At 43.5% G+C, this 16,077-nt stretch overlaps 1 protein-coding gene across 2 annotated transcripts in view; it reads left to right on the forward strand.

The window, feature by feature from the left end:
* The window catches only part of LOC104929798 (zinc finger MIZ domain-containing protein 1), a 111,454-nt gene that overhangs the window by 75,267 nt on the left and 20,110 nt on the right, over positions 1 to 16,077 (forward strand). Inside the window, exons 4-5 of one of the 2 annotated variants that reach the window (XM_010744452.3) lie at positions 2,040 to 2,153; positions 6,209 to 6,314. In XM_010744452.3, coding sequence (XP_010742754.2) covers positions 2,040 to 2,153; positions 6,209 to 6,314 — 220 coding nt within the window. Of the gene's footprint in view, positions 1 to 2,039; positions 2,154 to 6,208; positions 6,315 to 12,305; positions 12,444 to 16,077 lie in introns of those variants that run through there. The other variant, XM_019269360.2, reaches the window with a different exon arrangement.

Below are 16,077 nucleotides of genomic sequence, written 5' to 3' on the forward strand. Positions count from 1 at the left end.
CTGCACTGCGTGGCTATGCAGCTGGGGGTTTTTTTGTTGTTGTTGTCTTTTCTTTCCAGGGTTAATTGTCTCCATTAATATGTTTTCGGTGCTCTGGGGCGTCGCTGAAATGTAGAACAACTAAACCAAAAGCTGTGATTTTTGAAAGGGATGGGGAGATCGCATGCGCTGTCACATTTAGTTTAGCTGCAGATGTGCAGATCAAGTCGTTTCCAGACGTGACTACAGAGGATGATTGTATCTGAGGAAAGCTGTATCCTCAGGACACTGCGAGTCCTGTCCGTCTTTGTTTCCCCCCATCGAACTGGGCCGAGCTTTGACTGGAGTGTAAATGTTGGAGGATCATTCTCACCCAGGGGATGAGGAAAGGCTGGGGTGGGGGTGAGTGAGTGAGTGAGTGAGTGAGGGGGTCTCTTGGCCACTAGTTTAGGTTTGATTGGTGGGTTTTGGCCGGAGAAAGGGGAACATCTGTGGCGTGGCAGTGCCAAGCTCTCCATGTGACAGCCACACTGGTGGGACCAATTGTTCTGAGTGCAAAGAACAGTAATCACTTCAAGCCCAAGTGTTGGTGGTGTGTTTTCTCCCTCCCCTCTACATAATTCTCCCCCCTTTTACTCCCCCTTTCTTCCATTCTTGGTTCACTGATTGCCTGTGTTGTCTAGCTTCCAGACTCATCTAAATTTAGCATCTGTGTGGATGTGTGTTTCTCCAGGAGACTTTATCCACCAGTAGAATTTGCATGCTCAGTAACCCCACTATGTCCCATGTCCTAGTCTCGGACACAACATAAAATAAACAAGACTGGTTTCATCCGGCCCTTGTCGAACACCGGCTTTGTAAAATGATATGAAAGCTGCCTTATCAAATCCTGACCTCTGCTGCCCCCTAAAGAGCAAACAAGAAAAAAATCAGTGACTTGCACTGCTGTCACTTCCTCTTCTCCCTTTCTCCCTGACAGTGAAATCAAAGCACACAGACGTGTTAAGGCAGACATTCACTTTAAGCTGACAAACCTCTCTATTTGCCTTTGATGCCATGGAGTGGGAGTCCATTTGTTCCCCCGGTTTGCACAAGTGCACCGCAAAGGCTTGTGTGTATTATCTCTCCGAAGGCGATAGATTACTGCAGCGTTGAGGTTTGTGTGTCCGCTCTCCTGTGTATAAAGTGATTCATTTTGAAGTTTTGAAAGCTTTAAGAGAAGAAATGACCAGCAGTGAGTCTGATGTGGCGACCCGGAGAGGTCGGCTTTTCAGTTTCCTTTGCTGGCTCGACAGCAAGACAGACAACAGGGTTAGTGAGTGGGCTGCCGGCTCCAGTTGGGGAATGAATGCCATAAAGGGGTGCCTGTAGGTCAAGGAGCCTGTTGTCAGATAAAGTCACAGCACAGCTCAGGGCCGGCTGCTGAAATAAGGGCTTCCTCAGCTATGCAGCCATACGGGGGAGATTTATTGCAGTCAGTGGCGAGGCGGTGCTACAGAAACCTGGGGAGAGTGAAGAGTAAAGCACGAGTCTAATGGGGACATACCCCTTCAGCCCTGCGCATTAATACTTTAAACCTACAACATAAGTCATCTGAAGTGTAATCAGATACATTTTGGGAAATGTGGTCGTAAAAACGCTGTTTTCTTTTTAAGCCACTCTTGAGTGCTTTTAATTATTCATCGTGTTACTGGCGTGGCTCTTATTTTGGTGACAAGTGATTTTCTCTCTCACGACCCATCCACCCGTTCTCCATCACTTATCCGTCTCTTCTCCGTCTCTTGGGTAAACCACATGCCCCACATCCGTTTCTTCTGACGGAGAAAAATAAGTCAGGTATTCGAAAAGGATTTTAAAAGCAGGTGTGAAATGTTTTTGTTCAAGGAAATCCCCACGTTGCAACTTTAATTTAAAGAGTCATGTTAACTTTCTGATTTTGTTTAACCTGTCATGGGTGTATGGGTAACTTAATATCCAGCTATAATCTCTATTCTGTGTCATATTGACCTTTGAATGCTACTGGACACTAACATATTCCCAACATTTTTCTCCCCCTCCAGCACTTACAAAATCCAGCAAATTTCCAAACAGCAGCGACCGAGTTGCTGGACTGGTGTGGCGACCCCCGAGCCTTCCAGCGCCCCTTCGAGCAAAGCCTGATGGGATGCCTAACAGTAAGTCGCCCCCTTTCTGCAGCCTTATACTTCGGGAAGGTTCAAGGACAACGAAAAGTGCGGCTAAAACAACTGCTGCATTAGCTCTTTTCATAACTCCCGATGGGATACGAGGGAACTAATGTTTAGCTGCCTGATCTTCACTGAGGTCACTGGAAAATAAAAAGCGTTTTACCCCGTAGAAACTACTGAGATTCAGTCACCTCTCAGTGACTTCAGTTACAGTTTGTGCTGTGGTTCATGAAATTGGCACACTGGAACATGAAAAGGAGTGCAATAATGTCCTCAAACCACAAAGCAATCAGTGCTTATTGGGAAATACACTAACCTAGCTGCTAATTCCCTTACTTCAATATCTAGGGGCTTTTGATTAATTGAATAATTAGCATCCCATGATGTTTGGGGGGGAAAGAAACTTTGAGACATATACTGTAAACAAAGAATGATTTTGCCTAAAAGCAAAAAGAATAATTTTCATATTTTATATGACAATAATACACACACACACACACACACACAAAAAAAATCTGTGCCTCACTTGTACCTTGTTTAAAAATGTCTCTGAAAAGTTTGCAGTTTTCTCCTTGGTGGATTTACAGCAGTTACAATATATTCAAATGACTGTGGAGTTTCATGGTCAAATAAAAGGACCAAAATGTCTATACAAACCAATTTTAAATGAGTACTCTGCCGTTCAACATTCATATTTCCAAGCCAAAACACGGCTAAATACACAGCTTCTGTTTGTCGCTAGTCCTAACCAATGTTAGCTAACCGAGCTAAATACAGTCGTGACAAACGGAATCTGTCTATATAGTTTATATTTTAGTATATTATGACAAAATAGTATTTGAAACATATTATTACTCTGGTATCTAGAGTGTTGTTTCAGCAACCAAACAGCAGCTACGTTAGCTTATGTTGGTCACAAATTAAGTTAGTTGCGTTAGCAACGACGGTTGTTTATTTAGCTATATTAAACCGAATATATATAGTGTTTGAAGCGTACCAGGAATATGGATAGGCAGAAGTTTTGTATGTTTTTCTCATGGCTCTCGAACCACTGTTGGAAGCCATTGTAACTGTTTTGAATCCTACTATAGGTAGGTCCACCACAAACCTACAGGTGCCGAGCATTCCTTCTGAAATATTCCTGTCTATGTTACTCATTTAAGGTATTACTGTCTGTCTGGAAGTTTTTAAGCCGACAAGACAGAACAGACAGTCAGGTAGAACAATGGATGGACTGCGGATGTGTCAGTCACCTGTCACCCTGGGCCATACTGTGCTTTAACATGCACATTTCCATACTGCCTCCAGCAGTAGATAAGATATACATATAGCTCCTGTTGGGTGCAATTTGTAACCCTGTAGAGAAAGCGTGACTACAGCAAGCGGAGGAACCCGAGAGATTTGTACTTGAGCGCCACAGCGCAAACCGTTGTGACACATCCCTCCATTCAAGTGATTGTTTGTGTTACTGCTTTAATGTGCAGCAGCAGGTGCCTTTTCCTCCATTTCGCCAATTCAATTTGTTTCCTGCCGTGAAAATCTCAAGGCTTTTCCTTTTAGTTTATGGGTTGTATAGACCTTAGCGTGAGCCACACTGGGAGGGAGCACAGAGAATCTGATGTGATTGTGAAATTACCCGGTCTCAGACTGTAATGGCAAACACTTCACCTCTGTTGTTGCCGGCATGTTCTCACTGCTGCTTCAACATTGGCATTTGGTGGTGTCAGACAGGTGGCTACACTGCAAAAAAAGAAAAGAAAAGAAAAAGCAAACAGCTAAATATTATGTCATCAAGAGAAATTTGCTATGGTACCAAACAAAAGTCTGACAGATGGGTAAGCAAAACGGACTCTCTCTCTTGAAATTAAACTAAAAAGCAGACGACTGTGAAACATATCCAATCTTGTGTTTGCCATAGATATAACGTTTTGAGATATTACAGGGAAGGTAGTTGGTAGAAAGATATTTAACCCTTTATGACCTACGGGACATTTGTTTATCTATTTTTTAAATTGCAACCAAATAAGAATAAATAATTATTTTTGCATATAAAACCAGAGGAGTTACATATCGTGCATGCATCGAGTTTTTCCTTCCACTAATGGGTTTGTAAAAATCTAGTAAAAACAACACAACAAAAACTTGTGGGGACGTTGGAATATTTGTCATCACGAACTGTTACGTGGTTTTCTTGCATGTCACTACACGCTTTATTTCATTAGTATGGACTTCAGCCCATGCATATTGTTAAAATTTTGAGTTGTAAGGGTTGTATTGATGTATAGCATATTAAAAAATGGCACTACAGCTTGTAATCTTCTTATAAAGAGTTAATAAAACACTGGGTGTTTCTTTATAATAATGAAATACTTCGGCCGAACTTGCGTCACTCGTGCCACAAGTCACAAGCAGCCTCGTGAAAGCAATGTGGCAGAAAAGAATGAGTGACTACTGCACGGTAGACACTCCACCACCACAGCTGCACCGACTGTGTACAATTTAAGTCCTGAAATTAGAACTACTTGTTGAAACTTCTTACACTAAAATTACCATTTAGCTAAATGTCCCTCACAAGTTTAGATTCTAATTAGACAGCCTATACTCATATATCTTCTTCTTAATGGGGGATTCCTATAAATAAAAGCCAGATATACATACTCTGTTTTGGTGTCACGTCGAGACTATACTTACAGGAGATAATGATATGGTGCAGGGAGCAGTGCTCAGCTGTACTACCTCAGGGCTTGTCTTGAACTTCAGAGTGTGACAGCAGGATCGCAGCTATGAAAACCCAGGCATGGAGAAGAATTTGTTTCTAGTGAGGCACGTTGGTCTACACGGGTCTTAGTATGTCCTAAAGGTTTAAATGTTTTGTGCGGGGTCTCTTTGAGCTGATTATGGCGACGGTAAATCAAAGCAACGTGTGCCACATAAGGGTGATTTACATCACCTCCTCCTGTGGCATGTGGATGTTTCTCTTAATGTTTCCTCTCAGTGGCCACATTTTCTCCTCGTCTTGCTGTCCGCCGACTCATATGGAACTGATAAACTTGTAGTGGCTTTATCCTTTAAGTTAAACCGGGTCTTTGATGCTGCCAAGCTTCACTCTTATGCAACAGTCGGGAATCTGGGAAAATGTCAAGATAAAATGTTAAGTCCTTTTGATCAGTTTAACGACTAGGATGGGCCAGTGTGTAGTGTATTTTACTATATATTATATTTTACTATAGTAATGTACTGATGAAGCATTGGCAAGCAAGATTATGTATCCATTCCTGATTATTTGTCTTTTGTATTTTTAGCTTGTTAATTAGCAGATGATATCTCAAAAAGTAGACTTTAAAGTGTAAAGGCAGTTCTGAGATTTCTGTCAAAATACATGAAATATGTTAAAAAATATAGAGATTAAACAGTTTTTCACCAGTTTTCAGTCTATGATTTTTGTGGGCGGTCCTTAAAAGGTGGCTCGATGACACGCTGAGGCCACCCTGAGCATACCCCTGCACCCCTAACAGAGAGATAGAGATGACTTCATCTCGCTCGGAGTGTTTCAAAGTTAGTCATGTCATTTTCTGAACATTTCTGCATTAAAATGAACAAAATCAGGCACATATATCCCTGATGATCTGTCACTGTGTCTATGTAAATGCAGACGGAGATTAAAAATGTGATGTTCTGAAAACACATGTAAAGGATTTTGCAACCCTGAGCACCTTCCACTCATCTCTGCCATTTAGCTGATAATGAAGTTGTCATTTTTGTGACCTCCTTCCGAGGAATAGAGATAGAATAGAGAAGCCGCCTGGAGATAACAAACCTCAAATCTATAAATCACCGTTTCCTACAACACATAACAGGATTCATTGACCTCTTATCTTAATTTTATGTAGCCTCACAGTATTTTAATATTTATGTGAGGTCAGACGTGAAAGTTTTCCAAGAAATAACAGAGCTAAGTTCACCTAGTTGTTTCCTCAGTCCATAATAAAACAGAATATCTGACGGTGTCCTGACTGAGTGCTGCATGCTGTCGTTGTGTTCAGGTGGTCAGCCGCGTAGCAGCACAGCAGGGCTACGACTTGGACCTGGGCTACCGGCTCCTGGCCGTGTGCGCTGCCAACAGGGACAAGTTCACTCCAAAATCAGCAGGTAAGACCAGAGTTTTCTCAACCACCGTCTCAGACCATCTGGCCATGCTGGCCTGTCCGTGCTCAAAGTTCCTGTCTGCATTCTTGGCTGCGATTTCATGATCCCCACCCATCGCTACTAGACTGTATAAGATCCTGATACTCCAGAAAAGTACTGTGTTTGATGGCATGTTCTTTATTTGATTATCGGATTCTTGCAAAGATTAAAAGAGACAAATGATGATCTTAGATTATTTTTATGGCTCTCTGCATGTTTAAAAAATCCAGTTGTAAACACAAATAGTGATGCAAAACACCTTTTCCTTTGTGTATCTCACTGAACATTAATCATTACCCTCTGATATCTACATAAACTTCGGCTGCTTCGTGTCGCATTTCACTTACAAACTTGTTCACAACACGGAGAACGATTTTGTTTCTTCGCTGGAGTTTTTAGACAAAGTGTGTGCAGCAGCATACTCCATTTGTCACACAACGACAAAACTACTCCATCAGTGACGATGAGTTCCTGTTTTCATAGAGCGCCGTCATCTTGGTACAGTGATGGATTATTGGGACGGACGTATACTGCTAAATGTTGTTATCAAGCTGCCGAAAAAGCATGCTGAAGCACGATGGGAATGAAGATGTATAGGCTGTCAGCAGCTCGGGAGATAACAGGAATATTTTGTGCTCCTTTTACAGTTTTTTGATTTGTGGTTTCCACCTGTCTTGGGTTAGGAGGAAAGCCGGGGGTTGTGCAATTGCTTCTGTGTGCTCGGCCTCTCTCCGCTGAGCCGTCTTAAGTCGACTTGGACATGAAAGTCAGAGGCACATATTGTTTGAATTTTCACTTGTGTGTTTGCCTTCTCTGATTTATGACATCCATGGTTTTATATGTGGTAATGCGAGGCTTCAAATCATGCGATGTCACTCTTATGTCAGCCACGGGGAGGGGAATCATTCTCTGCTTGCAATTAACTTACACTGCCAAATGTTCTAATTCTACTTAATGCTAAATCAAATCTCAGGCCCTACTTTATGGGCTTAGATAAGATTGCCAATTGATTCTCTGTCTGAATAATTTCCTGCAACAGTAGTCACTTGGAAACCAGCAAGTACTCCAGTCTAGGCAGCATCCCAAAGTGCATTTCATGGACAATTATGTACCTGTATATGCATGAATATTTTGAGAGGAGAGGTCTGTAGGAATAGAGAGCGACTCAGTGGAAACCACTGAGGAGGCATTCTCCTGCAAAGCTCGAGAAACTCCTTAGAGTGGAGGCCCCAGTCGAGGAGGTTGTTAAGGCGGAGAGAAAGCCCTCTCTGGCAGCCAAGGGAGATGGCTCTTAAACGACACTCCCACGGGGGCCCCACGGGCAGGACCAACTCCCCGGTATCCAGCGGGGCCGTTGCCGAGTGACGGGAGGGGGGGGAGAAAGGGGAGAGTGAGTCACATGATTGGGCCCCGGGATGGAGGCAGGAGGTCGGCCTTCCAACACCAGAGACAGACGAGTCAGTGTGTGCTGCCTGAGAATCTGAGAAGCTAGATTAAGTCTGTGCGGAGAGGACATGAGATGTTTAATTGAATACAGCATCTCGCCTTTTTTTTTTTTAAATGTTAATTAATTTAGCCAAATCTGACAGTTTTCTTGGATACGATCCAAGTTTTTTTTTTCCAGCTCAGTCATAAATACAGACAGTCTGTCATTTGTTGCATAGCAAGCATTTTTTTTAAATTGTTCTGGATATATGTAACAGCTTGAAACTGTTCCACCTTATGTTTGTTCCTCATCTCTGCTTTGCTTGTGGAGCCCAAACCCTGAGTTTACTTAAGTTTTCTTCAAAGAAAAAGCATCCAGGGAGCATTTGAAGCCAAATACTACTCTCATAACCACTGGCCTGCTTAGTCACATCATGTATCTTGTAATCTGCTCTGAAAATCTATGTTAAAAGTGTGTGTGTGTGTGTGTGTGTGTGTTTGTGAGAGGGGGGGGAAGAGGGCGATCTCCGGTGGTTACAAGCAGGGGCTGTCGACCACAGAGGACATTAGGTCAGTGAATGAGCGCTAATAAGTAAATCAAATTTGGTGTTCCATTTTAACCAGACCTAACATGTCTTGGCTCTGACACACACACACACACACACACAAACAGAGCGTGGTCGAGCGGTTGCGTTTCTGTTATGTCATCTAAAATACCTCGCCTGGACATGGGAGAAAATCGAAGGGGAGGGCAGAGCTGATTTCAGCAGTAAGAAATCAATGTTCACAGTCAACTTAGAGCTGAAACAGGTTGTAGCTTTGACAAATTGATTCATCGCGAAATGCCTCCAACGGTTTACGACGTCGGTTTGTTAATTTCTTTGTAAGGGGAAAGAAAAGAGAAAAAAAAAAAGCTGAGACAGACAGAAACAGAAACCTTGATTCTAATGACACCCGCAATATGTATCTTCTCACCCGAGGGAAACTTCATTATCACCCCCTATTGATTTTATCAGTTAACATATGTATCTGAATTTCAGCAAAGTGGGTAGTTTGGATAAAGCCTGTCTCTGCAGCAGAGTGGAAATGGGGAAAAACTACACACAGGGCGATTTAGTGATCTCTTCAATAGATGTACTCAGGGGGATTGGCTAGTTGTAGTCCTTTTTTTTTTTTTGCCTTTTTGCAAAAGCGGCCCACAATGCTCGAGCAGAGCTGGGAGGGGGGTGAGTCCGTCTGCTAGTAGTGACCTCTTTGTGAATGAGATTAGCCTGCTCTATTAATCTGTGATTACTCGGACTGTCTTACCGCAGGGCGAATCCATGCACGTGGAGCCGTGGCGACATCAAAGCTGGGGGGGAGATCACTCGCTCTGTGTGGATAAACTCATCAGGGCCTCCCCTCTCTCTCTCTATCACCATCACAGGGTACATTACAAGTCCTGTTAGGCCTATTTCATTACACCCCTCCACCTCCTGAAGGACTAAGGTGGTTCAAGTCTGGTTCGAGAGTGTTGACAAAACGCTTAATCACGTTTTTTTTTTCCTTCTTCTTCTTCTTGTTCTTCTTCTTCTTCCATGAGGGTCAGAGTGGCACATTCCCAATCGTTTGCGCCTCACCAAGCTGAGGGTCAGAGTGGCACATTCCCAATCGTTTGCGCCTCACCAAGCTCCTGGAATTCCTCAGCGCGAAAGAGTGAAAGGAGGCACCAACTTATAAGAGAGGAGAGGAGAGCCAGGCAGGGGGGGAGCTCAGCTCCTCAAGCCGTTCCTTTCTCTCATGTAACAAACGGCTGGTAAACCAGCTATTCAGCAGATAATTAGTTGGGCTTCAGCTCTCGCTCCGTCAGGCTGGTTTGTCTCTACACTTGTTTTACACATGCAGGGGCTGTTTTCAGGTTTGATCAGTAGACATCACGGGTTGTAGTGTCAGCCCGGGAAAAAAAAAAAACATTCAAGCAGCAAGAGTTTTTTTAGTTGGTTTGACTGTGGGAATTTTTTTTACAGAGGGACTTCTCGGGTCTCGATTTTCCAGCATGGGGAAAGCAGTGAGGGGATGTTTGTTTTTTTTGTACATAAAGATTAGGCAGTGCGATTAAAATAAATCTATCTAGATTATAAGAGTTAAGAGCCAAGTGAAGTTAATTTTATCCACATCTATAAAAGCACTACTTTGTCTCAGGGGGGCTTTAAAACATGTACAACGTGACACCCTCTCATTTAGACCCTTGGTAAGCAAAATAAAAAAAGCTGTATGCAGAGTAGACAGATAGAGCAGGAGTAGAATTACAATATTAAGTAAGTAGTTTAATATACACACGTATCGTTAAGTAAATGTTAAGTGTAATAAGAGTTTGATATAGTTTTTGGAGTGAATGAAACAGAAGCACAGTCTACAATCCAGGTGAGAACATTTGGAGGAACTTTAGCTCAGTGCTCTTATTTCAAGGTATTGATTTTCTAAATGGAAATTCCCCGAGACGGGACAATTACAGAAATTCTCAGCGTTTTCAACGCAAGCAAAAGACAGTTAAAGTTAAGATGAGCGTAGTTCAAGTGTGCCCTATAGCTTTTCTGCTTGTATTACTGAAGTGGTTGAACTCTTTTGCTCGCTCGAGTGCAAATCTAACGCAAATTTACTGTAAACTGTAACTTGAAGCGCCGATCATACGTCGGCTTTTGTCGTGCCTTTCCAGTGAAGTGGTGCTTAAGATGAGGAGGTCAGACGAGTAGACACTGAGCTGTAGAAAAGGTCTCCAGATTCGACACACAATACAGAGGTCAGATAAACACACACATGGGACCTGAAGGGCTGTAATTTCCCTTCCCAGAGGTTTCCACACCAAAATGTTTTGTTTTTTTTCCCGTCTCTCCGCCTGGTGTGCTACAACATGTAGTTTAGCTGTGGCTTTTCCTAAATAGAGAATAACACAGAAGTCTAAAAACATTGTCGGTGGCCGTTTGATTTCAGCTGTGTCTGAGAAACAAACCAATTAGTTAATCAAATTGAATCAAATACTTACTTTATTTCAGATGATGGTGGTGGCTAAAGGTGGTGTTTAGTCCCAGCAACTCACTCATTCACCACCTACTGTGTAAACTTATAACTCAGTATTTAGTCTTGTAAAGTCAGATGCACACTTCATCCACTGTAAGGCGTACTTAACATGCATTATGGATGTGGTTATTTTTATAGAAAAGCTCTCTCTTAAACCTCTTGAACTCTTCCATAAATTTCCCTTTTCACACTGTAGGACAAGCACATGCATCTCCTGTCAAGTTACCCAAGATGCTATGTATTTCTTTTTTTTTTCTGGAAATATTCCAGATGTGTTGTGCGTACATTTTATACACATTCTCCAAGATTTACACAGATACGTGAATTCGCTTGGCTGCAGATGGATTCACGTCAGGAGTTTACGAGGTTAAAGGGTTATTATGTGCACAGAAGCTATAAATCTCCGCCGTGGACAATCTGTGTGTTTTACAATATATGATGACTCTATGTGAAGTCTTCCAGCCGACGGGCCATGATTGATGTGTTAACTTTCAGTAGGGGTGTAGGGCTGTAAGTCACCTGCCGTGCACTTAGCTGATAGTAAATACCAGGAGAGCAAATACAGACAGGAAAGACTAGAGATAAGGGCTGTTGAGCTTCCTCCCCTTTTCTATGTAGTTGTCGCAGTTATTATGTCCGTGGCAGCGGGGTGTGATTGGTAGCATCTTCAGCCGCTCGCACATGGCTCCAGTCATCAAATGTTTGCACATTAAAATTAATTTACATTGTACCTCGTGTCCCTAATTAAACGCTTCTTGTTGTGTTTTAGCCGCACTAATTTGACACCTGAATTGACTCGCCGCCGGTGGAGTGTGAGCATTTTTTTTTTTTTTTGTTCGCAGATGACAATGGGGCGCTTTGCAGACTGCCTCAGGTGGTGCGTCTGCCCACAGTTTACATGTTTTATATGGGTGTAATTATTTATCCAAAAGCTTTACCCCGAGCCCATGTGTGTGTGTGTGTGTGTGGTGAAAGACAAACGTGGTCTAATTGGCCCCTCCCTCTCTGATTCCAGCCCTCTGCGCATTAGGAAGCCACAATACCCAGCCTCCTCCTCCTCCACCTCCTTCCCTCTCCTCCTCCATGCCCCTTAATTACAATGACTAGTTTGATGGATTAAGTCGACTGTATGCAAAGACAAGGTTTTTTGGGGGGCTTGAAATCACGGCTTACCTGAACCATCTCTATCGCCACTTTTTTTTTTTCCCTCTCTCTCTCTCTCTCTCCGTCAGGGCTTTCGCTACACCTTCCTCGTGAACAAAATGTTGCTTTAAATCAATTGATTGAGGCTTCTTTTACTCGTTGCTCTGGACCCGGGCCAAGATACAGGCTGTCTAGCACATTAGGCACCACCCCCCTTTTGTAGGTTTGAAATGTGAGCCTGCCTGCATTTTTTTTTTTTTTCCCCTTCCCTTCTCTCCTCTCCTCTCCTCTCCTCCCTCCTCTCCTCCCTCCTCCCTCCTCCACCTCCCTCCCCCCTCCCTCTCTCTCTCTCTCCCTTCTGGCGAAGTGGCTGTGGCTGCTTCTGTGTGATGTGTGTATTGGGAGAGCAAGCAATGGATCACTAGACAGAAAAAGAAGATACATCAATAACTGCTGCATACATCCGAGGTGAGGAGATAAGCATTTGGTCTCTCTCTCTCTCTCCCTCTCTCCCTCTCTCTCTCTCCCCTGTCTGCCTGTCCTCCCCCACCTCCCTCACCCCCACCTCTCCCTCTCTGTGCCTCCCCCTCTTTCTCACCCCCCCTCCTCCACCCTCTCTCTCTCTCTCTCTCTCTCTCTCTCTGTCTTTAACCCTTTTACTGCTGCAGAAGCCGGCTCCTAATTTCTTTGCTGAATTATTTGTCGGGGCGATACGTACCTTTCTTCTTCTTCCTCCTCTCTAACCACAAACGTGTGGTCCTCCTCCTCCTCCTCCTCTTCTCCTCCTCCTTCTCCTCCTCGTGGCTGTTAGTGCTGTATGAAGTTTCTCCCCCTCCCCGCGCCCCGCTCCCTCCCCTCTCCTCACCTCCCCGTTCTCTCTCTCTCTCTCATTGTCTCTGGGGTATTTGTTGCTTGAGTGCAAAGAAGCCGGTGGCAAGTACAGCAGGAGCCCATTAGCAATGACTCCATCTGTGATTGGTTTTGCCTGTGAAACGGAGAGAGAGCAGCCATGAATAATTGATGTGTATTGTGCAGTCAGTCACTGGACACGCAGGGAGAGAGAGGAGAGGAAAACAGAGAGGAGCTGCTGCCCTGAGACACCGAGGGAAACGAGAGGGGAAAGGAGGGAGGAGGGGAGAGAGAGAGAGAGAGGAAGAATGCTAGAGAGGAGAGAGGGAAGGTGGGAGGGATAGAGAGACACAGAGAAAGAGCTTTAAAATAGCTGCTGGCTTCAGTAGTGCAGAGATTAACGCTGCCCTGTATCGCCTTTGTTCTGCTGTTGCAGATTTGTGCTCAGAAGTGTTTCTAGACACATGAGTCGCCCCTTTTTTTTCTGTGCAGTGAAGAGTGAGAAATAAGCAGGGACATTGCTGGAGTTAGTCTGGTTGAAATGCGGGTGGCATTTTAGACATGGAGGGAGGGTGGTGTGTGTGTGTGTGTGTGTGTGTGAGTGTGTGTGTGCTGTGAATAGGACAGAGCTGCGAAGCTGTGAGCTGTCAAAAGGAGGAGACAACAGTTAAAGAGGGTTGTGTTTGCAGGGGGGGGTGTATTCAGTGACAAGAGTGAAGGTAGATCCACTGCTGCTGCTGCTGCTGCTGCTGAGAGTAACTTCATGTTATTTTACCCGTGGGGTGGCGGGCATATAGAGGGTTGATTTCTGCATTGGTGGGTGCAGGCAGGCACCCTGCCACGTCTTAAACTAACGGAATGGGGTTTGACAGTATGACGAGTGCCTCGCAGCGCCCCGCGTGATAGAGTTGCAACAGCTGACTGCTGCATTTGACCCACTTACAGCTCACACAGAAGGGGTCAAAATGGCCTTGATTATCTCTCTGAGTCGCGCTGACCTACTTGAGGCGGCGTTTTTTTTTCGCGAGACTCTCGGCAGTTTATCACACCCGCCGTCCCCCCCTTCCCCCCCTCGGTGCCACACAGCACAACACAACCAGACTCTCCCTGGAGACACCCCAACAGATTCTCCTCTTATGTAGTAATTCAGGCTGGTTTCAGATCAGGAAATCAGTGTTTCCCATGATCTAATCACATCTGGTGAGTTTTTTAAAAAAAAAAAGCAACAGGTTTAAATTTTGAGACCGTGCTGAGGTGCGACCGTACCTGTTCAAATATCTTTTGTTTGAGTATCGAATACTTGCCATCTGTAGTCTCACAATATGCCTCCGAAAAGGATGGTGGCTTGCTCCCTCGTTAACGGCAAAAGAAAGTATCAAGACATAGATAGAAAAACTGTCAAAACGCCACTGCAGTGCAACCGACCTCTCCACCATTGATCTATACGCTCAGTTTTCAAAAACTCTAAACAAACTTCTTCCACGTCACTCTGTCAATCTCTCCGTGATTTATTGTCGAACGTGCAGATCAGCGAAGGAGAAGTGGATCACGTCGCAGAAGGTGGAAGTGTTGCTGTGTCTGCTGCGACAGCAAAGGGAGCGAGCTACAAACTTTTCAGAGCCACCTTCCGAGCAAAAAAAGACGGGAGTGGAAAGTCACTTGAGAATCATATTCTGGCATGTTGGCTTCTTTGTTGTTCACTTTGCTTTCTCTCCACCAAGAGGGGGGTTTTGTTGAGCTGTACAGTAAAGTCCCAGTTTGGGCAATTATTCAATGACTTATTTTTTTTTTTCCTCCTAAAATGTGTCTGTGGGACAGCTCCCAACATGCTAAGACAAGAGAGGTTTTTGCAACAGGCGGTGTTGGTAAAGAGATGTCTGGCTAGCTTTACAGTACTCCACACTTCCAACTATTCATTACTGTTGTTTTGTCAGCTTCAATGAAGCTCTTGTTCTCTGTATTGGAGATGTTTTTTTCCTCCCCCTTCCACTAAGTTGTAAGATCGCACTGACCTCTTTGAAATTTTTTCCAATAAAGTCACAAATCACAGAGCAGTCGGCGCACGAGAGAGGTCGATGTCACTTGTGTATTTGCAGAAGATGCATTTTAAGAACATCCAGCCACTTACAAGATAAAGTTTGTTTACATCTCTTGTTATATTGTAATCATCCGATGATCACACTTAGATCAGATGATATTTACAGACAGTCTCCAACAGAGACAGAGTCATTTTAATTTATTTATTTTTCAAGGTGATCTATTTTTAGTTATTTAAGTGCCCTTGAAGCACGAAGCTGAGAACCCTGAATATAATCCTGTCTGACTAATTGTCTGAATCAGGTTTCCAAACTGTTAGATGAGGTCTTAAAATATGGAGAAGGTTGCAAGGCCAGCAATAATACCGGCTTAATCAATGCAGCTTAAAAATGAAAAATTTAGATTTTTAGGCTAATGAACTTCAAATATTCTGTTTCGGTGAAGGGTCGCGTGGAAACACGCTGCCAAACAACGCTTCAATTTGTCACAAAAATAGGACAAAGTTTGAGGAACATGAACCTTTTCATAATCAGGTGTGTCCGTAGGTAGACTCTACTCCTCTGCCTGCTTCTTATTCCCACTGTAAGTCCTTCAGAGGACAAAAGGAAGGCCTCTGCAGGTTCGCTGTTATTTGATCGTAATTTATGATCAGTCCCATAGGTGAATAGTAATCATACATTCGGTCTCTTGTCAGCTGTGGATCAGGTATCAGAGTGCACAGCGCTGGAAAGTGCTTAACTTGATCTCCGTCTATGGCGAGAGTGAGTTACCGACAGCAGAACGAGAGCGAAGTCGATCTTTTATGTGTGTCGTTCAGACAGTCTGAAAGCAGCTAAAAGAAGCTTTTAGAGGGTTTAGGGAGATCTGACTCCATAATTGACAGAAAATGAGTCAGTTATGAGAGATTATGAAATGACTAGGGATGCACAATTAGATTTTTTTCAGCCGATAACTTACAATTTCACATTTCTGTGTCTTTAACAACAGTGTATAACCTGTAGTTTATGCTCTTAACTCTTCAAGTGTTCATTATTTTTTTCTGTGAAAGTATACACAGTATAGCATACTTCATAGAACATAAATCAAACATTTACCTCACAATTAAAGAGAAATTATTAATATTGTGAACCAATAACTTGACTCAATATTTAGTGTGCATGCGTACAGATGATGGTATTGGATGATGCTTAAACCGCTAATTAAAGGGGCATTAAGT

The sequence above is a fragment of the Larimichthys crocea genome, chromosome XVI (assembly GCF_000972845.2).
Source record: "Larimichthys crocea isolate SSNF chromosome XVI, L_crocea_2.0, whole genome shotgun sequence".
NCBI classification, from domain to species: domain Eukaryota; kingdom Metazoa; phylum Chordata; class Actinopteri; family Sciaenidae; genus Larimichthys; species Larimichthys crocea.